Genomic DNA, 25,398 nt, shown 5'->3' with positions numbered 1-25,398 from the left:
AGCGTCGTCGGCTCTATTAAAATTACTTACTGTCGATTGGGAGGAGCGGGTTGTTATTAGAATATTGAGTGGTAACTCGCAGACTGGTATACTGTGATCAGAAATTCCGTCGATTATGTCAAGCTTAGTCTGGTGTGTTGGGAAGTTCTCGCTTACTAGTATTAGATCGAGAATGCTTTTTGCTGTGCCTAGTATGCGAGTTGGACGGGAGACTGTTTGATATAGATTAAAATTCAGCATTAAATCAATGAGTGCATCTGAGGCCGGATCAGTATGGTGCAAGGTACCCCAGTCAATATCCGGAAGGTTAAAATCGCCCATGATGATTAGTCTAGAGTTCCGTACGTGCACTTGCATATAATCGTGTACAGCACTCAAGCAATCATGTCCGGAAGAGGGGCTCCGATAAACACATCCCACGACAATGCTGACGCCATCACATAGAATCTTGCAAAACACTGCCTCTGCTCCCGGGATGTCCGGCAGAGGGATAAAGGAAAAGTGGTTCTTTATCAATAACGCAACGCCACCACCCCGGGAAAGCCTATCTTTACGCATCACTGAGTAGTTCGGAGGGAAGATTTCTTGACTACCAATATCACTCGAGAGCCACGTTTCTGTGACAGCCACAATATCTGGATCTTGGTCAATGAGGACAATTTCGAGTTGCTCTACTTTATTCACTACACTTCTGGCATTTATGTTCAATAATTTTATTTTTTTGAATGAGCTCTTCGACGCGTCATTCGGGGGCTGGAGACGTTGTCGTTTTGGCTTTCTGGGGTAGTTGCTTTGTCGTTTTTTTTCCCAAACGGCACTTTCACTGCGTTTTCACTGTCCCAGACAAATGCTTGACCATTAATGTACAATTTATTAAAGGAAAGGGACACTTTGTCGCCATCGTCCCGGTTAGGCTTCGCGCTGTCCCACAACTTTTTCCGAATATCTCTAATTTTCCGCGAGAAATCTTCGCCAATGGACAGATCGGAATTTTTAAGCTTGAAGCCTCGTTTCAGTATTGATTCTTTCTCTCTGTAGTCTAAAAGCTTCATAATAACAGGTCTAATTTTGTTTCCAGCAGGCTGCCCCAAACGGTGGATACGCTCGATGGCCACTGCGTCGAGATCTAGTTTATCCTGGACAATATCTTTATTTACCCTTTCTCTGAGTGTTTCCTTGGTCTCTTCCTCACTCTCCGATAGGCCATAGACAATTAAATTACATCTTCTGCTTCGGTTGTCCAAGTCGTCTATTCTTTCCTCTAACCTTTCTATGACTTCGCTCATCTGAGCGACCTGCTCCTGGCAGGAAGTGACCTGTTTCTCTAGTCTAGCAAGAGCATCGAGTTTATTGTCTATGTCCGCCAGCCGCTTCTCCTTTATTTCTTTTATGTCAGAGGCAATTTCTTGAAGCTGCGTAAGTATCTGAGCTGTGTCCGGTCCAGGATTGGCTTCGATATCACCCCCCAACAATAGCAGTTTGCGCAAGCTTACAGTAACATCAAACAACAGCCGCGGGCACGGCAGCACCAACAAGAATGGGTTGTTAGAGCGAATACAAACGCCGTAGCGTTTTCTCACCTGCACAAGAAGCAAGAAAGGATTGTCGGTGAACCGCATCCTGGTAGCGCTGCCGTGCCCAGTGGCCGCCGCGCGCGTGGGGTGGCAATGTATAGCCCAGTCTGGTTGTGTCGCCACTTGTCCCAGATGCATGTAGTGGTCTGCGCATGTGGTCGCTGATTGTAGAATCCATCGGTGATCCCATGTGGGCGCGTGTAGCTGGTCTGGTGGGCGTACGTCGGCAGTGTCTGATCCGTGAGTCATTCTTGAAGGCAGCTGCATGCTTCTGTCACCGGCATGATCTAGCAGGGCCAAGAAAAGCTGCACAAGAAGCAAGAAAGGATTGTCGGTGAACCGCATCCTGGTAGCGCTGCCGTGCCCAGTGGCCGCCACGCGCGTGGGGTGGCAATGTATAGCCCAGTCTGGTGGTGTCGCCACTTGTCCCAGATGCATGTAGTGGTCTGCGCATGTGGTCGCTGATTGTAGAATCCATCGGTGATCCCATGTGGGCGCGTGTAGCTGGTCTGGTGGGCGTACGTCGGCAGTGTCTGATCCGTGAGTCATTCTTGAAGGCAGCTGCATGCTTCTGTCACCGGCATGATCTAGCAGGGCCAAGAAAAGCTGCACAAGAAGCAAGAAAGGATTGTCGGTGAACCGCATCCTGGTAGCGCTGCCGTGCCCGTGTGTTATAATATTAACACCGTTTTAGCATCAGTTGTCCGCGCACACGATTTTCTTACGTGTAACCTCAAGCAAGCACATTCACAGTTGAAAAAAAAAACCTGCATATATCAAACTGAACCAACCGAAAATTGAACACGCTTTCGACAATTTCTATCCTTAACTAGCATATGCCATAAATAACATCGAATGCCTGCAAAACAGCGCTGTGCGCTTCATGCTTTTTACTGTTGCTTTCCATTTCCCATTTCTTATACCATATTGCACATAATGAAAATTTAAATCATCTCTGTAATTCATATGGCTATTTTGGTTGTAAAGGATGCAGTCACCTCTTACAATCTTTAGACAGTCCATAGACTTCTGTCTACAAACTCTATAGACTCTCTACAGACAAATCCTAGAGAATAGTCTATAGGCACTACAAGTTCTATAGAAAGCCTATAGACAGTCTATAGATTTATGGCCATTCTTTTAGTAGCATTTTGTCTATCGGCAGTCTATAGACTTTACATAGACGAAACGAAATATCTATAGAAAGGCAACGGAGTTGATATTCCGTCTATAGACTGCCTATAGACTATTTTTATAAGGTACCAGCACAAATATTTATTGTAGTGGGCTGCTAGAGGGAAAATCATTATTATTAAAATTTGGAGCACAATTCTCTCTAGGTGCAAACTAAATATTACACTTGGCCAGTGTTAGCTAGAAATTCGAGTATTATATTATCCCGACGGTTGAAAGAAAGCACTCTTGTTAAAAGAACAGCGAAATTATGTGATAAAGACACATGATTAACTTAGTACTCTGTGCGCCCACGAACCTTTTTACCGCTTCTTTGTTCATGGTGAAAGCGGCTGTCACACGGTTTCATCACTTTCTTTGTGGCCCGACAGGTGACCAGGTTTATCTCAAATTGTCGCTTCCAAACGCCACTGCTACCGCATTTTGTTTATGATTGTAGCTCCTTTTGGGGTTTATCGAGAGTATTCTTGGAGTGCTTAAAATTGAGCGCCGCCAACAGCGGCGGGGATTCTCTTCCTCGATGACCTCCGAGGAAGTGTTTCTATCGCCACCGCCAAGTTGTTCACTTCTTTTTGGGGCGAGGCACCTCAGTAAAGTGCTGATTTGAGTGCACAGTTTGCTAGTCTGTTCTCTCTGGTGTTGACATCACCACGTGACACCTGGTGGATGTGCAGGGCGTGTACCTGACTCTTCCTCCAACAGCCGCAATAGAGACAGAGAGATCGCCAATGCCAGTGACCAGACTCAATCTGCAAAGGCTGGCACCTCAGCTAGGAATCCTACGGGAGCCCGCGCCACCGCAAAGAAGCTTCGACGTATATCATGAGTGCACCAACGACATCGAACCTCTCACCCTGCAGCCTCCTCGTGTACGTCTGAATTTCAACGACTCCACTGGGAAAGAGATGGAAGAATGGCTCGAATAATTCGAGTGCCTGGCTGCATTAAATAAGTAGGACGATGATACGGAGCTCCGTTATGTTTTTGTTTCTTTCAATGCCCCTGCTAACACTTGGCACCAAAACCGCGAGGACACCTTGAAAGCTTGGGATCTATTCAATAATGAATTCCTGACGACGTTTACCAGCATTCTTAATGAAGAGCTGTGCTACTACTGCATTCAAAGATACAATAACCAAATTAAACTGTTATCGTGAATGTAGAACAAAATTAAGCGCCTTTTTCGGCGAGCCAACCCGATCATGAGCAAAGAAGAGAAAGTCCGAGTCCTGATGCGAGGTATAAAGGAGTCGCTTTTTGCTGGACCGTAAGAAAGGCGCCCGAAGCCATCGCTGAGTTCGCACAAGAAGCATGCATCACCGAAAGGGCCCTGAACGTTTGGATTTGTGCGTACAACCGCCCGGTAAGCATGCATCACCGAAAGGGCCCTGGACGTTTGGATTCGGGCGTACAACCGCCCGGTAGAAATCTGGGAAAGTTACCCTGACACAACGACCAACCCCAAATGCTGGTAGAGCTATCACCTAGCACCTTCACCACATGTCAGGTAGTGGTGACAGCTGTTAAGGTGCCAATATTTTTCAAAGGTAGCAAAAACTACACGCGTGCCGACTCGAGGGTTCCAAGGACAAGCGCATGCAGTGGAAGTGCTATAGGCTGCTATATGCTGGACGGGCTCAGTGCGCGGCCATTCGGTACGCGACACTTGACTTTTTTCTCTTCGCTCTCCACACGAAGTGTCCACAATTCTCGCGAAGGCTGGATCAAAACTGCTCGCGACTTTTGGAGCTCACAGGGGCTTTAGAAGCAGTCGGAAAGTCAAGAATTTACCAAAAACCTTCTAAAAGAAACTCCTTATTGGGGCTGTCTTGTGCCAAGAAATAAATGAACTGGGCGGCGACGACAGGAACAAAATTGCTCAGTGGTCGTTGCAGAGCGGCATCTCTGCCACTCGCGGCCGCGGTCAATTTAAAGCTGACCAACAACTTTTGACATGAGCCCCAAAAGCGCCTACAACAATGACGGATGGTCTAGAAGCAGTTGTGTGTGGCTGCAATGATTCGAGATACACCTGATCGCATTTCGCTGCACAGAGTGATGAAGCCCTGTGCCGGCAGCTTTCAGCATGAACAGAAAAAAAGAAAATGCTTCGTGGACCTTAAACAATTATATCATGCTGTTATCCTGCTCCAGAAAGAAAAAGTAAATAAACGACAAAAATTCCGCACAATTTGTTCCCCGTGTCCTCCTTCCAAAGGCAAGGTCAATGAGCCGCCATGACTCAGAATAAATGAAGCCAATGTCGGAAACTGGGCCAGAAATATCCGCATCTAAACAAAGCAATTCATCGCCAGCCATGTACACCGCACCGATTTCCGGCCTTGTGCCGGTCTCATCGGCCTTCCCTTGACAGGTTCCGCCGCCTCCAATTACTGTTCGCCGCTTCTTCGAGTAGGCTTTTCGTTATGCCGGCTATAGTGTACCATGCACTATGCCATCGCATCGCAGACAGCTATATACTTTTCTCGCCGGAATCATCATAGGCTACCAAGACGAACATAATCCGCCATTCATGCGTAAACGAATATGGCCATGTGAGCTCAGTACCGTAAATGGAATAGATATTTCGGTTATAGTCTAATTTTTGATGCTTTTCCTGCCCTTGCTCAAAGAGTGCACGGTGCCTCAGAGCACTGCACAAGTGTAGCACAGTGATAGTGCAAGCACATTTTCAAGTTTGATTACAAGAGTAGTAGTTTCTGTCAGAGTAGATTTTTATCAACGCTAAACGGGGTTTTGCGTAAGGAGCTCAAGGAGTCTGCACATTAAACTATACAATGGGTTAAACGCTGCCAGCTCACAGCTTAGCCAAGGTAACTTTAAAGTATGCGAAGATATGGAGCTATTTGTGTTGCGCCTAACCCTTTTTCTATAAGCAGCGAAGCATACATCTCAATTACGACTAATATTTTATTCTCCTCTACTCACTTGCAATCTCCTGAGAGCTAACAAAAGCCCTGTTTTCCGATTTTGTTGCGTTTTGTGGAAGTTCTCGAAGCGCACTTGGCATACAGCCAACATACGTATGCCCCGCCACCGTGCAAAGAAAAGCATTCAATCACGAAGGAAGGAGCAATAATGTTACCGAGTCGGCTGGAGATATTAGCCAACGCAGTATGCAAAAGAAAATCGTCCCCTCTTTTATCTGTTTGCTTACAATAGTTGCGTGACATGATCCAATGTGTTTCTGAATTGGATAACGCTTTGAGTATTCAAATAGTCCCCGATTAGTTGAAAAATACTGAATTAAGGCATGTTTACAGTAGCAGTTAGTTAAAACGTGCACTCGTAGGGTAAAACTGCATCGTTGTAAAACAAAAGGAGATAAGTAATTGTATTATAAAGGAAAATACCCCTAGCTGTCAACAGCTAAAATCAACTGAAATATATCCCAGCGCACACCATACGTACTGTCTATAAATTAGATTTTCTTGCTGACAGTTACGACAGACGCTGCTGCGCCAGCAAAATACTGTCCATACTTACAAATATAAAATTAAGAGAGATTTTTATATAGTTTCTCTTTAAACACTCCTTATGATAGCATTCTTGTAAACTAGACCTTGGCACCACCAGCAGCTCCTTCAGTGGCGTTTCGGTGCGCATGCGTTGTTTTTAAGTAATAGCAGCCTTTGTTCGCACAGTTAATGACGAACACCTATTCGCGTTGGCACAACGTAAAGAGGCCGGTATGTAAATGAAAACCTGTAGACAGCATTATACGCGTCCTTAGCCCTTTCGGCCCTGGTGGTGTCAGTTTACACCACAGCACAAATATTACGCTCCCGCCTCACTAACGAAAGAAAATGCTATTAATTTTTAATATATTTATTCTTCCGGGAGACCTGTTCCTATCGGCTTCGCTGTTTAAGCCTTTCCTTCGAGCTGTGAGGTCTAAGAAAGAAGAAGCAGCAGCATGGTAGGCATGGTAGGCATGGTAGGCATGGTAGGCACTTAACATCCCGCCACTAGAGCTCCGACGGAAAATCGCACGACTCTGCCTCTTTCATAAGTTATATTACAATTTTCCTGATCTTCGTGACACATTATTACTAGCTCCCATCAGAACATCGCGCCGCCTGTTTAACCTCCTCAGCATTCAACGTATACATGGATCGACCTTGGCATTTAATAAATCTTTTCTTCCAACTGCAATAGAAAATTGGAACCTGCTACCCGACTACATTGTTAACGAGCGCGACGCTACTAAATTTCGACAGGCATTAATTAATCACTGTACTGAATAAAAGACACTTCTCAAACTTCACCCAGTTAACCTATTATTTTTCTTGTTGTTGTTGTAGTTGTTACCGCCTAATTCAGCCTTGTGCCCTTCATTATTGACCAACGTTGTATTGTGATGTATCGTTTTTCATTTTATTGTATTGCATTATGTTTTGTTGTATTAACGTATTATTCTTAGTTGCATTTGCTTTATCCCCCCCCCCCCCCCCTTATGTAATGCCTCAACAGAGGCCTTTAAGGGTATAATAAATGATGAAATGATGAATGATGAGTGCTGAAGTTTTGTCGTAATTTTATATGAAAATTACCTTGTTTATGCCACTACACCTTGGTCAATCCCCCATGTTGGTATGTGCCATGTTTTAAGAGGAGGAAGAAGAAGCAGAATTAGTCAGGTGAAGAAGCCGAAGTATAGCAAATATGTAGGCTTATAACTCACTAACCATTGATTCTTTGTGCTAAAATTTCAAATGTTTAACGAAACACCTATAAAAGCTCCCATCTCCGTTGTAAATATTTTGGATTACTTAGACGTTACATTTGAACACATTTTCGACATGTGCGATTCTGACACCACTAAGCTGAATGATTGCTAGCGGTGGCCATTCAGTGATGACAGGTCATCTTTGTAGAAGAGAAGTTGGTAGTATTTTGGGGGATGAACTTACACTGATGAGATTGTTGGACAGCTGACATGGTTGTTCATCGCAGCAAATGGACCAGACAATAAAATGAGCTTTGTGATGAACTGAGAAATGAAATTTTTCACAATCATATTAGTTGGATGTAGGGGTCAAGGCTGAAAAATGACAATACGGATGTCGGCTAACAAAAACCGGAGCAAAGGAATAGCGTGAATAAGTGCACGCCTGACCATGCGCTTTTGTGTCGTTTTTTTTTTCTACCATTCCGTTTTTTTTCTAGCACTCGCTTCCTTCTGTGAGCATCGACTGTGAGCTGCGTGAAGCAAGCGGGTATTCACACCGCAACTCGCGCACCGCCGCTCGCGTAACACGTCTGGCACACCCTCGAAGCTGGCATCAATGCAGTATGTTTGGCTACGTTTTATTGACAAAGCGTATTCGGTGTGCTTGTAGACAGCTTCTGGTTTCTCCACCTGCCGAGAGATATCCGCAACGCATAAGCCTAGGGATGAGAGGGAATGTCTTATCACCTGTAGAGAACAGCATTTCATCAAGATACAGACACAGCAGATTATCTTCGTTTATGAATTCTTCTATAGTAAACAGCTGGTTTGAAAACAGGTGCAAGCCAGACGCATCGTGCCTGAAGCAAGCTTAGAGCTTAGATGTGCCGAGCTTCGCGCTGCGCGTTACAGAAGCGCTTCATAGAGCTTGATAGAGGTAGGCGTTACAGATTTCGGGGAAGCCTTCATCTTGTCTACAGTAGCCTTCCAGCAAGGCTATAAACTTTTTGAACATGCGTGTTGTAGACGTACACAAACTGGAACACAAGCCTGTCAGCAACTCAGTAACAAGAACGAGGTGGTACGATACAAAACACAAGGTAAATAGGAAGGAGCAGCGTCTTTTGTGGAAACTACAAGACACATCTTTTTCTTACAAAGTAAAAAAAAACGCTTCTTTAGAGTTCTCCACACGGCAAAGAGGATTTTTTTTGTTTATTTCTTTGTTCTCGCTTGGGGTCTCAAAACGGTCTCTTTCGCACTTGACACCCATAGAGCCATGATGTCCGATTTTGATACAATACCTGTAAATCAGCCAATACTTGCACCACAAACTTAAACGTTTTTCGACATGGTTACGGGGCCTCAAACATTGTAAAAAACGGAACAAAAAATCTACGAAAAACTAAAAAAAATCTACGGCCGAAAGGGTGATTTACCATAAGGGGGCGCTCGTTCTGAGTCAACAGTTGTTTGTATTTGGTCAAGGTTTAATAAAACACATGCACCTTCTTAGGAGGAGAAAAGAGTACGTCCAGGCAAAAATGGGCGCTTATTTTATCGATGGTATGCTAAATGTCTACAAGGTTAAAAATTATTGCCGCAAGAAGACGGCATTGTAGATTTAATTTTTTTTATTTTGCGTAGAAATCTCTTTAAGATTGCAGACCAAGTTATTGATGCTTGCTGCTTTGTCGGGAATGGTTCACCGGTGTTCAAAATGAGCCTTTTCAAGGCGCAGGCAATTTTTAGAAATGCCAAGTTAAGCTTGTAAGTTTAGCTTTGACTGCAAGGTTTGCAATTCATGAACCTTTTCACTCATGCATTGATTGCACAAGTAGACTCTGTGAACAAAACGCAGAGGCAAAAAAAAAAAAAAACTTGACTCGCGTTTCTTCGGGAAATCATTGAAAGCTGCTCCGTGTCCTTAACAAAAACGATCATCCACCATATTTTCTTCTCAGGTCAGTTTCAAACGCGTGCAGAAAAATCCAGCGAATTAAAGGTTCAGAACTGAGGAATGTGCGCCTTCGGTTTTCGGCACGGTTTTACACAACCCGAATTCATTTCTGTTTATTATGCATAGTTTATGAGCGTGCCGAAAGAATAAACAATATACAAATGGGTGAAGAAGTGATGTGCGTGTAAATTTGGTTTCTTCATGGCTAGCCCCTGAAATCATAAATGCCAAATGGTCTGTACCAACTGCTCTTTGGTGGCGCCGTTTTAGCACCAGCGTCACTTGCAGACTCGAAACGATACACTTATTATCTGAAAGGACTATTTCAGAGTTCTAATTTCTTCCACATGCAAAAAATGACGCTCTATATACATCATATCGTTCCCGTGACCACATTGCTGTTCGCAGCCCCGATATTGAATGGTTTTCGTGTGTAGTGTGTTTCTTCTACTGCGTTTCGCTTACCCTACGTTTTAACAAGAATTCCGGGGAAGGGAATATTGGCAATGAGTGTATATTAGAAAGAATCCAAAATTACTTGTGGAAGAGCTCGGCGGATGCCCACGGCTTTTTCAGGACCACCCGTCCTGCTATTGTTGTCCCGGCGCATGAAGCGGCGATCTCCTGGCTAACCCCCGCCGTGTCTGTCGGCAAGAAGCGCACAAGGCGAGGCAGGCGGACGTTGACCAGCCAACACCTCGACACAGTTAAGGGGATGGATGGGGCACGTTTTCCCGGAGCTGTCAAAGGTCCCCGTTTGCTGCAATGATGCGGCTGCGCGAGAAGACACTTGCAGGGCCGGACGGATTGCTAATTGCCCTCTACGGAGTTGCTTCGCTCCAGAGGCGCCAACAGCGGTTGAAGCCGCCCTGTCGAAGGTTCAGCAAAGACGTAGCAAAGACCGTAGCAAAGACCGCCTAGGATAGAAGACCGGCAGAGCCTTCGAAGGGTCAACACCGCTGGACGAGACGGATTTGGGCACTCGCTCTTGACTGGGGGCAATTAGGCGAAACGTACGGTCGGAAAGGGCTTGTCTAACAGGCTCTGTGACGGTGCCAATCCCCGAGGACGTTTTATACCAACAGCTCTAGGGAAGCGGGCTAGCATAACGAAACATAATGGGGCAAATGGGATGCCGCCGCACGTTCAAGGGCAACAACACAGGATTTGCGCCACTTCCTGGATTTCGGGGGACGCCTCTCAACAGTCGCCATGAAGACAATGCAGAGCCTCCTTCAGCTGCTAGTTTTAACATGGCAGGTATTCCAGCGTATGTATATCAACTGCCATCTGATGTCGACGCAGGTAGCAACGCGCGTCCGTTCTCTATGCCCGGGTTTCTGGCTGCAATACATGACGCGAAACGGAAAACAGCACCAGGCCCGGGCAATATTCAGTGTGAGGTTTACAAGAACCTGAGTAGCGCCGCACTCTCTCAACTACTAGACATCATAAAGAAAGTATGCCTGGGTGGCGCCGTGCCCGCGAGCAGGAGATCCGCTGTCGCGATCCCTATCCCGAAACCAGGAGAGCCTCTAGCAGTCCTTAAAAACTTCCGACCTATCTCCTTAACTCCAAACCCGTCCAAAGAGGGAGAGAAAATGCTAGCAACACGATTGTTGTGGTGGCTAGAGCAGCACGATTTTTATCAACCCGGTCAAATTGTGCCTCGTCGACATATTGGTACAGAGGACGGGTTTGCTGTGCTGGCCTCCGCAGTATTGTCATCTACCCGCAGCCGCAATCTGTGTAGAGTGTTAGCAATTGACGTTGAAAGGGCATATGACAAAATCACTCATGCTGCCATCCTGAACTCAACTGACATGCTTCATCTCCCTCTCCGAGTGCACAGTTATGCTGAATTATTTCTAAGGCAGAAAATGCGTTATTCGCTCTGCAATGAAGCGGTCGGATCATTTAGTCCGATCTTCGGCGTGCGATCGGTCTTAAACTTTGCGCACATAAAACCACATACACGTCGGTTGCCAACCGCTGCGGACGCCGTATACGTGCTGCAAGTTCAATCCGTCTTTTTCTATCAGGCACACCGCTACAACAAAGTCTGAGTGCAAAAATACTGGGCCGAATTATTCACCAATCAGTATCAGTGACTGCTTGGCTTTCTCAGGCAAAAAGGAAAGCTATTCAGACTTTGGGTTTGATTCGAAGAATGGCTTTCAAAACGGGTGGCGCAGGCTCGTTCGTTTCACGGCAATTGGTGAGGGCAGTTCTGCACGCACGTATTGTTTAAGGGCAGTCTATCGCAATCCACGTACACACTGAGGGCTTATACAACGTCACACTTCATTCTTGAGCCGCCAACTCCAGTTCTTCCCCATGAAACTTCGCACAGATCAGCGACAACAAGCCAACTGATAATCGCCGATAAACATCTGCTAATTCGGCATCATTACTTCGCCAGAAATTTGAAGAACAAGATGCTTGCCTGCCTGAAGGGTCCATTGTTTTCTACGTATGCGCTAGCATCAAAGCCTGTGAAGCAACAACATCAATCTACTGCCCGGGCACACCTGCCCTAAATCAAACCTCTAGGTTTCAACTTACGAAACCCACTAGGTCCTTTTATAATGAGGTCGTCGTTGCTCAAGAGGCACCTTGCTCCATGGCTGCCACATCTATGCTCCCTGCGGCCTGAGATGTGATCAGCACTAACGCCGTTCAAGTAGTGCGGTTGCTACGAAGTGTTAGCCGGTGCCCAATAATATGTCTGGACATCCACTGGCTCGCGGCACGCATCCCACAGCCAGTACCTATTTAGTGATAATCACGGGATCTGCTGACGCCTCAAAGCCAGGCAGATTTGGCAACCCGCCTCGTGACTCAGGGCTCAACATCATTGCCTCGCCTACTTAATTTCTACAACTTTACCGTCGTTTTATGAAGGAAGGAACACCTCCGGCAACGCACACGTGATCTCATCCCTCCGTGTGCGGCAACCCTCCCCTGCGGTCATACCCGCGCAGAGGAGGTTGCGCTTAGGAGTATCCGGGTCGGGGTTGCCCTCACATCTGCCGTCACTGGGAAGTGGCCTCAGTATCGAGATTTCTTTCCTCAGCTTGTGTGTCCGATACGTAAACTTGAGGACATTGAAGCTGACCTTCACCACTAAGTGTAGAACTGCCCAGTTTTCAAGCCTACAAGGAACCGGTGACTGAAGTTGGCAGGTGTTTCACCGAGCAAACCTGCTTCATATTGTCACGGACTCGAAGATGACAAAGTGAGCAGGGGCGCGCCACTGAGCGCTCGCGCTAAGCTAACCGCCATTAAATCATTCTATCGCCATCTGTCATGTAGTCCTGTTATCACCTGCTTGCCGTCACGTAACAATATATTGCCTGGACACAGGGACACTACCATCATCGCTCACTACTGGAATTCATAAAATCTGCTACCCTTTTCATTACTTTAATCCTTACTGCATTCTTCATCGCACCATCGCCAATTGATGCGCTGAGGCAATAAATCTCGTTTTTAAAAAAAATACGAGTAGTTAGAAACGCTGTGCAGCGCTTCTCTTTGTTACCCGCGGCGGTAGGGGCTCGGTGGAAACATATAATTGCCCTAACGCTGAGAGCAGCCAGGAGCAGGAGTTTTCAGGAACACGGCGACACGTGAGAGGGTTTTTGATGTCTTTTCAAGCGTTTTTCTTTTTACTTTTTAAGAGAAAATTTTGTGCAATACGGTGTAAGTATTGGGCGTGGCTTGTAACCTAGTAAGCCAATCATTTTAGGGACCCATTCCAAGAATGCTGTTCTTTAAAGTTATTTTGTTGTTCTTTTTGTACCGTGTATTTTGTACTGTGTGTTTTGAACCTTGCGGAAACTGGTAAGTGTGCCAAGCAGTTTCTAAACCAACTATGTGTTAGGCTGTTGTGGTTGGGTGATGCAAAGTGTAGGCCAGGCTCTTAGGTCTCCACAACCAGGCCGCGGAGCCTGCAAAATGGTTCTGAGTTAGATATAGATCCCTCGAATCTTTTTGCGATGCCAAGGAGGGAAGATTTTCTTTCAACCAGTGGCAAGTAATTGCGTTCGCTGCCTAAATTGTTGTAAATGTGTAAATTCGTGTATAGAGCTTCAGTTCACCTTCCCTCAAGTCAATTGTTGCATGATGTCGTGATGTCATCGATAATGCACAGGGATATTACTGTTTTTTGTGTTGTACTGAGGGGACAAGAAATTTTCCTAATAACAACTTTCGATCGCAGATTATTTTGCACAAAGGAAGCAGATTGAGGGGCCCACTCGAAGTCATTGCAAGCCGAATTCTCAATTTTAGCATGCTATGTTCGACGCTAATCTAGACAACATCGGCGCGCTGTGTATCTCCTCCTACCTCTTCATTGTGGCCTCAGGCGACAAATGAACTGATATCTACTAGGCTGCTGAAAAGCTTTACATCTTTATGAATTCACTCGTCGTATGAAACATGCACAGATGGTAAGTGTAATTTTTCGTCTTAGAAAAAGCAAGAACATATATGAATAAAAAATGTAACAAAAACCTCGCTTGCTCTGAAGACCGCAACACAACATACCATGCGTCTGAAGGGTGATCACTTTTCTTTAGCGTAACCTTCGTAGTATTCGCCACCGCGAAGCAGAGCAGCGGTAGTTTATGGCGTATGTCCGGTAATGACAAAAGGGACACTTGGAATGCGCTTGAAGGTGGAATGCGGAAGGTGTTCGGGTACCATCATGGGCTACAAATGGCATAAATACCGCCAGAAGTGATACATTGGCTATGCTTTTAGACGACAAAAACAGTATATATGAAATTCTCAGCACGCTTGCGGTCTAGAGAAAATGAGTAGTTTTTGATGCCTGGGAAACCAGAGCGTTGTGCACGCGTTACTTTTTGTTTGGGTTCAAATGAAAGAGAAAATAACAGTCTCATTTTTTGAACAGGAAATAATTTCTTTGATTAAGAGAAACCGTCTTCGAGGTTAGGCTTTATGTAAAACGAAAACCTTCAACATGAAAAGGAGTGAAAGCCGCTGCTTTGATCATCCAATACAGAATCGGAGGCTACATACAGAATCAATGATTAGGTTTCGTTAAATTATATTCGTTGTTGTTCAAATTTAGTTAAATATTCTCTTATATAAACGATTACTCAAGGTATCCTCTTCTTTATAGAGAGGAAATAAAAACAAAATATTTACTGTTCTTATCCTTTACTGGGTATGAAGTATGTTGATACCATTTACAGACATTCACTTAAATACACGGCACAACACAGCATAACAAAAGAGTGCCTGAACAAAAGAAGATTACGTGGACGTATCAACATGCTTGACAGTTAGTAACAAAGGAAGATAAAATACGTATAGTCCTACAAGCCTCCGCAATGCTCCCTGGCCAATTCACTGCCGTGGTTTGTGATATGAAGCCTGCGGACAGCATCACCATCATCACCAGAAACGAAGACATTATAGAAGCCATGCACGAAAAGAAGGCCGTACAAAATCCATGCCACTCCGAAAAACACAATTTTTTTCGTCCCATACTCAAAATATATTGCATAAAAAACTCATTTCATGATGTCTCGCAACCGTCGAAAAGAACCCTTACCGACGACTTCCAGTTCGGCAAAGTAACCAGAACGCAGTTTCGTGAAGGGCTTGCCGCACTGATTTCCTTACTTCTAGGTTAATTTCTGGTCTTACTTTATGCACTGCAGAGAAAAAGTAATTATGGAAAACTTGAAGCTCAATGAAGCCGCAAAAGAGTGATTTCTTCTTCGAATGCATGTCCATTAAAAAGCGAGAACACACAATTTTTCTCCTTGAGGCTGAAGTTCTCAATCATTTTCACAACGCCAGGCATTGTGAAAATGATTGCTCTGTTTGGACGTCTCTTTGTCATGCCGTATCCACATGAAGGTTTGGTGTTAAAAAACTCCAAGCTGTCACTTACAGGGAGGAGAAAGTTTTCTACATGGAAGTTAATTATAAGGGAAAGGTTTGTAGGTGAGTGCGTGTTCCTTAGAATGAGCGATTTGCACAAAATAGCGCAGGTGATCTTTGGTATTGGCAGCAATAAGACTTCATGATTGCTTGCTTTGTTCGTGCATGTTAGCATGCATTTGCTTGCAGGCATGTCGGAAATGTATGTAAGCTTTATTTTTGACACATTATTGTTATATGCACACACGCACACACGCATTCACGCGCCACGCACACTGAAGGCGCTTGTGTGTGTGATGCCTCTCGTCGTCCTATTTTTCTGCATCTCCATCATTGCTTAAAATGTGTCGCCAACTAGCGGAAGCCTTCAAGCTTCTTACAATTTAGCAATATTCCCAGAAATGAGTAGTACGAAAGAAAAGGAGAAACTCAGAGACCATTTCACGAAGAGATATAAACGTCAGATTCCCTTTCTGAGGGCACTAATTGATACGTTATAATGAGTGGTTTTTTCCTGGCGCAAATGTATATCGATGCAAATTAAGCGCATTAAAATGGTGCTTTTCCCCCAAAACCGCAAGATAGATCTGCGCCTTTCTTGACTGGAGACCTACAAAGTGTGACACCAAGGAGAAAGGGGCACACGATTACGAATTTCTTAAGCAAGCGTTCATACTTGGTCATAATATATTTGTTCAGCTGGTTGAAAATTTCTGCCATTTTGTGCCGCACACTACGAATGTAAATTGACGGTGATAGTGGCTACGTCCGCCCTTCTTTTCAGTCTTCATGACATTTATGGACCGAGAATATATCAAAATAAAATTCGACACCTGCTTCGGTTAACAGAGACAGATCGTGAAAAATATCGGCTGAAGAGAAAAAAATGCACACGTTGCTTTAGCACAAGAAACAAAATTCCGAATATTGCTTTGTAGTTATTTCCGCGTTATTCGAAAGCATAATTGGGAGAAAATTTCTTCCTTCACACCTCATTGTCGCCGTCCTAATAATGATATCAGCTGCAATCCAAAGCACAGCAATGGTATCTTCGATCGCTCTGCAGCTATTTGCTTCCTACGGAAGCAGGGAAAAACTTCATGAAGTATAAATTTAACTATTTGATTATCCGCTACAACAGGTGTAACATGCATTCTTCTTTAGTGCGCTCTGATTTCTTTCAGTTTATATGTGTGTGCGCGCTTAATCACTATAACATGAGGACCGCAGCGGTGGCCGAGTGGTTGAGCATCCGCCTCGTATGCGGGAGGTGCGGGGTTCGATCCCCAGTGCCGCCGGGTACCCACCGGTGATACAATGGGTACAAGCTTTCCCCTGGTCTGGTGCTCGGCTTATTTAGCGTGAAATGCTTGGGAAATGGGTCTCTGACCCCACCTTGAGAAAAAGAAAAATACCTTGTGACATCGCGCTCTTTGGCCATAGCTGCCCTTGCGCCATAAAAATCCATAATCATCATCACTATACCATGAGCTCGGTAGATCTTCTCCCGACCTTCATACGCACACATTGAACCATGAGTGGGCTGCTTTTGCCTTAGGTGCAGCATAATTGCGGGCAGACTTTAAACCTACACAGTTTAACACAGTGTGAAAAGCCGATATATCTGACGTGTCGGAAACCATTCTGCTAAGACCCAGAGCATTAAAATAAAATTCAGAATAAAAAGAATGGTACAAAAGAATGGGCCTGCTGTTGCTGCTTTTATTCTAAGACGAAGACCACATTTAAGAGTTTCTTTCAGGAACCTGTCCCCATGAAAACAATAAAACAGTTTTCCGCCTTGTTAGCAACAAAATAACTGAAAATAATAAGCCAGTGACAGACGTCATGAAACGAAGCCGAAAAGCAAGCGTATTAACATGCAATCGTCGTGGTGAGAAAATGAAAGTTTGAAAATCGCCCATGTTCGCTTTGCCTACCTGGTTCTTTTTTGCTGAAGTTTTACGCAATAGTTTACAGAAATATGCTCAGAGTTGGGTGAACAGCAAGTTAAGAAAGTTCTCTCTGCGAGACTGCCGAAGTGAAATATAACTAAGAGCTCGTACCTACACAAGAGCCGAAAAATTGCTCCTCCAGGGCCCAAAAATGCAGCCTACAACTCTGATAGTCTGCTCCCCCGGTTTTAAATGCCAAAATATACGTAAAACTCCTGTGAACGCTGCTCTGCTTTAGGTTGGTGAGTGAAGTTTAAAAATGGGCCGCAAAATATGGTTGATAGAGTGTTTATTTTACCTTAGCCTGAAATACGTTCTAGGCCTAGTGAGCTTTCTTTTTCACCAAACTTTAGTACCCACGCCAGCCCACATCGTAAACCTGTTCTACGTGGCATTCCTCTGATTAAGAACTGAACTAGCAGATGCTGCCCTCCATTATCATGCATTGTTTTAGTATTCGGTACAACTACAGGCCTCCCTTCGCCACCGCTTGGGAGAATGCAGTATCACGGAGGGTTCAGATGAGCAGTGAAAGTTCCTATTCAACGGATTGCTGAACTTTTAATACAGGATAAATTTCAAAGAAAGCGTTTTTAAGATCAGTGGTCGGCTATTAGAGGTAGGAGAATTAGCCATTGAAACAGCGCCAGCTTTTGCTTTAGCAATCATATAAGACCGTATGCCCTTTTTTGCGTAGTTGCTGAGCATTTATTAACAACCGCTCTCAACCTAAGTATGAAAGTGAGCGCATTCTACGTCTTTCACATGTTCCGCAAATAATAAACTAAGAGCAAGTCAGTGCATTACGATAGCAAAATTTTCTTGTGCTTCATGTGTTACCCATTTTGCATTTACTCTTGCTGTTGAACCTTCAAATCCGCGGCGAGGGCCGTGTAAAGCTATGCTCATACGGGGGGGGGGGGGGGGGGGGGGGGGTACGGGGAATAGGCTGTGTATAGTAGTACAACGCGGTGTTTACAGAGCGTCGGCATGCTGCAAGTGAAACGGCAGTTTTGGTTATTTTGGGGAGAACACCGATAGTTTTAAAGTGATGACTTAGGTTATGTTGGATCAACACGTATTCGAAAGCATACTGTAAAGATGGAAGTAAAATTTTCGTCACATTTTTCGCCTCATGAGCTGTCATCTCATCTGCTGGAGGATTACAAGAAGGTGATGTGAATTCACCAAGAATATAAAAGAACGCATATCTTCATTACGTCTCAAACTTCACTCAACAGAGACAGGACAAGAACCGGAACCGTTGTATTTAAAGAAGGCGCGCGTTCAGTTCAGAAAGCACCGAAGGCTCTTATCTATGTTTCGCGTCCCCGCAGTTACTCAAATAATCATGAACGCTTCAGGCACAATGGGGTGCTGGGAGGACTGCGACACCCTAAGTAGCCAGCATGAGGCGCTACCGTCGCACTAGCCTCTCTTGCTAAGAAATGCACTGAACTGTTCTAATTATGGAATCCGTACACTTCATGACTTTTGGCATGTGTCTCCGGCGCCGACTGGCTTCTCACCCGAGCGCGGCAGTTTCATGCTTGGAAAAGGTCTACCGCTTGGAACTAATTGCGTTCTGCCTACTGTTCGCAGCAGCCTGATGTTCATGTTTTGCTGGCTGCAAGCATCTAGATTTTAATTACCACAACATACTTGAGGCTATCTATGGCGAAAAATCATCTGTTTATATAAGCACAAAAAAAAGTGAATGCTACCATGCTGGAACACAAAGCTTCCTGACGTATTCATGAGCTATGTGCACGCCAGTACATAAAGCTACAACTTAAAAAAAAAAGCAAAATCTGCCCTTCAATCAATGGCCTGAGAAGTATGTTCTTAAGTGTATTAGCCGCTTGACAGAAGTTGAATTTTTATCCGGGTAAACAGATATATTGTGCTAGAAATTCACGTGGTCGAATGATTCAGTTGGCTATTCATGATGGCTCTCGTCAGCATGCCGAGTCATAAAGGGCCCACAGTAATCGCCCAAGCGGTGTTTGCGTTCTGCTGAAGTAATCGGTCAGGAGAAAAAGAAACGAACACCAAACACGCGGGTACATTTCACAGAAAAATATGAGCAGCCAATCAAAGGGGAAAGCGGTACGGAACGCAAATTTTTGCGTTCCAGGCGACTCGTAGTTGACTTCGTGAGATCGAAATCATGCAGGCGACTAGAGAACGCCTTGTATCACAACGCATAAAAAGAATTCGAAGTTTTTCAACGCGAAGGATGAAGGGCACCCTCTTAGGACAGCAATTGATCAGAACATAGAGGGAATTCAAAGCGTGTGAAGCTGCACAGCAGCATCTGCGTCTGTTTAGCGCTTACATTAATTTACTTGCACGTATTATGAGCGCTCTATGAACCTTCGTCGTTTTCTCCTATCTTCTTCTTCTTCTTCTTCTCCTCAAGTAATATGGCACATACCCACGTGGGGGTGATTGGCCAAGGTATTGAGTAGAATGCCAATGAAGCATTTGCGCGGGGACGGAAACGTCAGAAGACTGAATCAAGATAAAAAAAATTGGAAAAATAAAATGAATTCAAGAGGTATGAGTCATCCGGAATAGAATCAATCTAGCCTTTTTTGGACATGCGAAAGAATTTTGTATATAGCTAACAAGATAATCGATTAGTTGCACTTATGTAATCGTGAAGGTAGCCGCATACACTGCTTAACGGGAATCCCTTGGCACTCGCACCGAACGATAGAAGAACTGTAAGAGACAGAGGCAGTCCTAGTCTCGAAAGAGGAACCTCCAGATATTGCTTTCTCTGAACCGCGAACCGCCGGAGAGAGAGGAGAAAATGATCGATTGATTCAACTTGCCCACATGATACACAAAGGTTTGTCGCAGCGAACCCGCACCTTTATAAGTACAAGTTTAAGTGAGGGATTCTACATCGCAGGAGCGTCATGGACACTTCAAAAAGCCTTGACTTACACCACCGGATATTCCATGGGTACTTGAGATGTTGAAATTCCACGGTATTGAGCAACCTATATGAATGCGACTTCATTCTCTTTTACATGTGAGTACTCCTCTTCATCGCTTGAGTTGTTCGCTCGGGGCGTGTCTCTGGAAGCGGGCTGGAATAAACCTCATCCGTGAAGTCTTCCCTTACATTATTTCTAGCATGACTTTGGCAATGGCATCTGCGAAAGTAGGTGTGAGATTGCGACAGTTGAGCCAAATGGTAGCAATATTTAATGACATTGTACAGGAACAGAGATTTGTTAAGGCTCATATGCCATAAGGCTTATATACGACTGAGTATGACTCACTTGATTATTCCAGATGCTGCGCATTAATAGTAGTAAGTTTTTTGCTGTAGGCGCATGTTCCACAGTCCAAAATGGCGTGGTTTAGCTCTGGTTAAACCTGGAGTGACGCGATAGCTGCATCTGGCCGAGTGGAACTCGCTCAGTAGCATTTCAAAGTTAGTCTTTCGCCGCTTCGTTTCGGTGGGCGTTCTATCTTCACCTTCGTCCCACTTGACACGGCTCATGCGCACAGCTGTTGCAGCTGTTGCGTGCCGCTAGGGTGGCTAGACTGGGAAGGTGTGAAGATCGCGGCACTTTCCCTCGGCCGCGCGTGACTCCTCTGCGCACCGATGCCGCCAGGGATGATGCGGCGCTGCAGCTAGCGGCGCGGTAAGCTCAGCCGCTGAGCCGCGTTGGCCCTGCACACGCCGTTGCAGTTGTACTAACTTCAGTTCATTTCGTCGCCTGTATTGAAGTTTCTATAGCAGCCTTTCTTTTTTTTATGCGAGGGCGAAATGCCTTCAACAGCAAAAATGGCTGCGGAAAAAGTGGAAGTGGCTGTAGGCCATCAGAGCTATGCTGAGCGACACAGCGATGCACGGCTGATATATTACATTGCGTGCTATGTGGCTAAGAAGGGTATTTTAAAAACTCAATATGAAGCCTGCAGAAGCTCCAGGGACTCCGGAACAGAGGAGGGGGGGGGGCGGTTGCAGAATTTCTCCAGAGGGGGCAGCGCCCCCCCCCCCCCCAGTCACCAACTTCTTGCACTCAGATCAGATTTCCGACAAACACTTCAATTTCAGGACGTTATAAATGTAAAGCACAGTGAGGCTCAGCTCGTTCGCTTCATGCCCAGCCTTAAAACGTTTAATTTCAGCAACCTAAACCAACCATGTCCAAACAGAAATTGTTAATTGACTGAGCTCTGTTCATAAGCATGATTACTAGAACTGAAAGGGTAAGAACAAATTTGTTAGATGCAGTCGATCACTCCTCATCTGTACACCTTTATATATATGTATAGTTGCCCATTCAATTCAGGATTTATATGCATTAATTACAAATACACTTTTGAACAGCGAAATGTTAAAATATAAACAAAAAGCAAATAAAATAATTATGCATTTGAATAAAAGATGGAATAAACAGACAAACAACCAAAAAACTCGAAGACCTGTCCCCCACTCGAAAAAAACTTCCGGAGTCCCAGCAGAACAGCATGTCTCTGTGATAAAGGCACCATACCTAAAGAACTTCCAGCTGAGGCAACTAATGAGTTGGACCTTGGGGGCCGTTTACAACCGTCAGTATCATTTTACATTCTTGCCAACGTCCTGGAAAACAAACTTGCATTCAGCCGAACGCAATAATGTTTTGCTTGGATCTGTTGGCCCCAGAAGGAAGCCTTATTGTTTTGAGCTGGGGTCCAAGAGCTGGTCCAAGAAGGGAGCCAGTTCTGGTTTGCTGCTTGTTGAAATGGCGCCTTCAGTTGTAAATAAACGATTTCATGGCCAGATGTGTTGCTTCACTGTCTAGAATCGTCGGGGATTCCTTATATGAGCGTCAAGATGGCATACATGCTACAGGTTTGCAAGCGGCGACAAAAACTGGTTTGTGCGTTGGGGCGCCTTCAGCCAATGCGACTACAGTTGCAAATCCTACGGAGCAAATTACAGCGTGCTCTTCTCGCCGTAGTGGCCACGCTTCGATGGCGGCGCAACACGCAGAGTCAGTGCACGTTAAAGAAACCCAGGTAGTTGAAATCATTCCGAAACCTTCCACTACGGCGTTGCTCATATCCTTGGCAATGTCTCGAAATGTCCATGCACAAAACGCGCTTCAGTCCAGCTACGCAATGCAAACTGGGCTTGTGAAGCAGCTTATTTAGCGGGAATAATGATGCGAGTTGACGAAACGTTATTTTATGGTAAAGATTCATTCTTTGACACTCGCAGAAAACGCGCGGTAGGCGAAAGAGGCTCATTTTCGCCTCAGTGATAAAAATTTAGCCTACGCGATGCGCTCATTTCGGCTGCACGCCTTTCCGCGCCTTAGTGTTATGCTCCCGCAGGGAGGGAGCATATACAGGAACACTACTGCGCCTCAGCCGTCAGCGCCGCCACACGGCATCGGCGCTCTGCGGGGCCATGCTTCCCCGGCCGGTTTTCACACCTGCCCAGTCCAGCCACATTAGTGCCGCGCCGCCGGCAAAAGTAGCTGTTCTGCACCACGTGACGAACCCACGTGACCAACGGCGCCGCCACGGATCTCAAGTGGTGCCACGCTTAAGGGTCGAAGAGGCAGTGTAGCGTATTTATCACTACAAAACTCGGCAATAGTTTAGAACCGTATTTAAACATCTTAAAGCGAAAGGCACGAATATTTCGCCAAGAGCTCGTCATTCTTCCAAGAAATTGCAACGATCATCCATACCACTCATTTATTCTTTTTTTCATCTTGATGGTGCTTTAGTAGTGAATTTCTCTTACTCGTTCTAATAGATCCCCAAAGCCATCTCGGCCCAAAGCTATCTGTTTGGCTTCAGCATCTGGGTCGAAAAAAAAGGGATCAAAACCAGTTGTACTAATAAGATTCACTAAAAGGTATTACTTGCTTATGATACAAAATTGGAACATGAGTAGGAATTTTTATATTCATTAAAAACCCTGCCTAGAAATTTTTCTCGCGTAATTTTGATCATTTCAAGAAACCGCACTTATTTATTACCTACCTGTTTAAATGCATTAACTGTTAGTTGAAAACAGTTATATTTCCGGGCTTTTATTGCCGAGTTTTTGTAGACAATTTGGCAGCAAAAAAAATGTTGACATGAACCATATATATACGAGAAAAAATGTAACCATAATGAATTTGATATTGCGTGGCCAAAAAAGAAGAAAATAAACCCAGTTTGGCTTTCACTGGCAGTGAGTTTTAGGCAAATGTTCTTTTTTGCAATACTGGTGTTTCGTGGTCACGAAACATAAAGACAGACGACACTTCTATCATACGGTCTCCCGCAATGCAACGGCTGCAACAAACGCTGCTCCTATCAATCAATGACTTGTCTATGAATTGTGTAGCCAAGATTTGCGGATACAACCAGGAACTGCGTTCGTGGGTGGCGTCCCGAGCGCCAGCTACGTATCCTAGACACGCCACATGCCTTCGGTCTCTCATCTGACGGGCTATGTGCGCCGTCTGGAAGAGAGAGAGAAAGGGAATTTTAATGAAAGAAAGGCGGAGAGGTCGGCCTGTGGTACGCCTGGAAGGTGTTCCGAAGCGTTTGGGTCATCTCTCGACTACGGGTCCCTCCCGTTGACCGCGAAGGTTGCACGAAACAGGTAGGTGGGCGCTTGCAGGGTGTCAGCACGCACCGTGTACACATCCCGCTGATCTTGGGAACCCTACGTGAAAAGGACGTAGATAGTGCGAGGTGACGTGAAGAGGGTGGACACATCATCATTGGCAGCAGTGCAAGGAGGAGCACGAAGAGGAGGAGGAAAAGTGGGCAGGTTAACCGGTGGATGAAACCAGTTTGCTACCCTGCACTGAGGAAAGGGATGAGGTGATATAAAGGTGAGGAAGAAAAGAGAGTGATCAAAACAGCGAAAGGCGAAACGGCCTCGGAAAAGGCACAGCCTGCTCCTAAGAACTGCTGGAGGGCCCGGCAAGCCCCACCATCGATGATCGCCGCGACCATCGCGAAGAATCTTGAACTTTGTTAGCGGGCGTGAATTGATGTCTTTAGGAACTGTACCCTGGGCATTCGCAAAGAATATGAGATATGGTCTCATCGCGGCCAGAGATGTCGCATGCAGGGCTATCAGCCATCCCGATCACAGTACAGTAATGGTTTGTGAATGCGACATCAAGCCACCGGCGACATAGCAATGTTGCCTCACGTCGTGGTAGGTCGGAAGGAAGCTTTAGCTTCATTTCAGGATCCAGGGATTATAGACACGGGTTTGAAAACTGGCCGAAATTTCGCAAGGAAAGCGTGATCGCCTGCGCCAGTATTCGAAACCTACCCACTGCGTCGGCTCTCGGGAGAGGAATGTACACAAAATCGCCCTCGTGGTGAGCAGTTCGTGCAGGCCTCGTCCGCGCGGTGGTTGCCTGCGATGGCGCTGTGTCCTGGCAGCCATTGGTAGACAATTTCGTTCCCTTTATTGAGGGCGGTGTTCCAGAGCTCTCGGATTTCCGCGACCAGTTGTTCCGGGGACCCAAGACGAAGAGCAGCTTGTAAGGCTTGGAGGATTGCTTTTGAATCACTGAAAACAGACCATTGCTGGGGTGTATCGCAAGTGATAAGCCCAATGGCGGCAAAAATAGCGGTAAGCTCTGCACCAGTCGATGAAGTCTGGGGTTATGTTTTCACTTTCAAAAATATGGTACTTACGGAGGTGACCACGTAGCCCGAGGAACTGGAGGGGGTCCGTGAGCCATCGGGGAAACGTGCATTCGGTGTCCGTGTTTCTCATGCAAATATTCAAGAGTTGTCTGTTTCAGTGCTGTCGGCGATAAATCAGCTTTATCTCTGAGGCATGGCAAGGAAAGAAGCACACAAAGTTGATGCAAGCTTCATAATAGACAAGAGTGTCGAGAGGCTTCTGTAAATTGCGATGTTAGAAAGTCGCATTGGGATTCAATAATTTCCGCAAATGATGTACGCGGCCGGTTAGCAGAAGACTATCAAGATGGTGCGCGGAAATCAGAGAGATGTGCCGAATATGCGCTCTCAAGGCATCAATTGTTATATAGTCAGTCACTGGGTTCTCCTGGGCAATGAGTACTGTTGAAGTCGAGAGTTCGACGA

General features: G+C 45.4%; 1 protein-coding gene across 1 annotated transcript; it reads right to left on the bottom strand.

The window, feature by feature from the left end:
* Positions 1–713: 713 nt before the first annotated feature.
* On the bottom strand, positions 714–2,219 carry LOC144134081 (uncharacterized). The gene has a single exon (XM_077667069.1). It carries the CDS (start codon positions 2,217–2,219, stop codon positions 714–716), a length of 1,506 nt encoding a protein of 501 aa, XP_077523195.1.
* Positions 2,220–25,398: the final 23,179 nt, after the last annotated feature.

This window comes from Amblyomma americanum, chromosome 5 (genome assembly GCF_052857255.1).
Source record: "Amblyomma americanum isolate KBUSLIRL-KWMA chromosome 5, ASM5285725v1, whole genome shotgun sequence".
In the NCBI taxonomy this organism is placed as follows: Eukaryota; Metazoa; Arthropoda; class Arachnida; order Ixodida; family Ixodidae; genus Amblyomma; species Amblyomma americanum.
The sequence above is the reverse complement of the archived record's forward strand: the minus strand, read 5'-3'. Positions and strand labels throughout refer to the sequence as shown.

What these genes read in the sequence shown, in the direction of transcription:
- LOC144134081 (XM_077667069.1), bottom strand. Translation starts at nt 2,219, where the DNA reads ATGCGGTTCACCGACAATCCTTTCTTGCTTCTTGTGCAGCTTTTCTTG.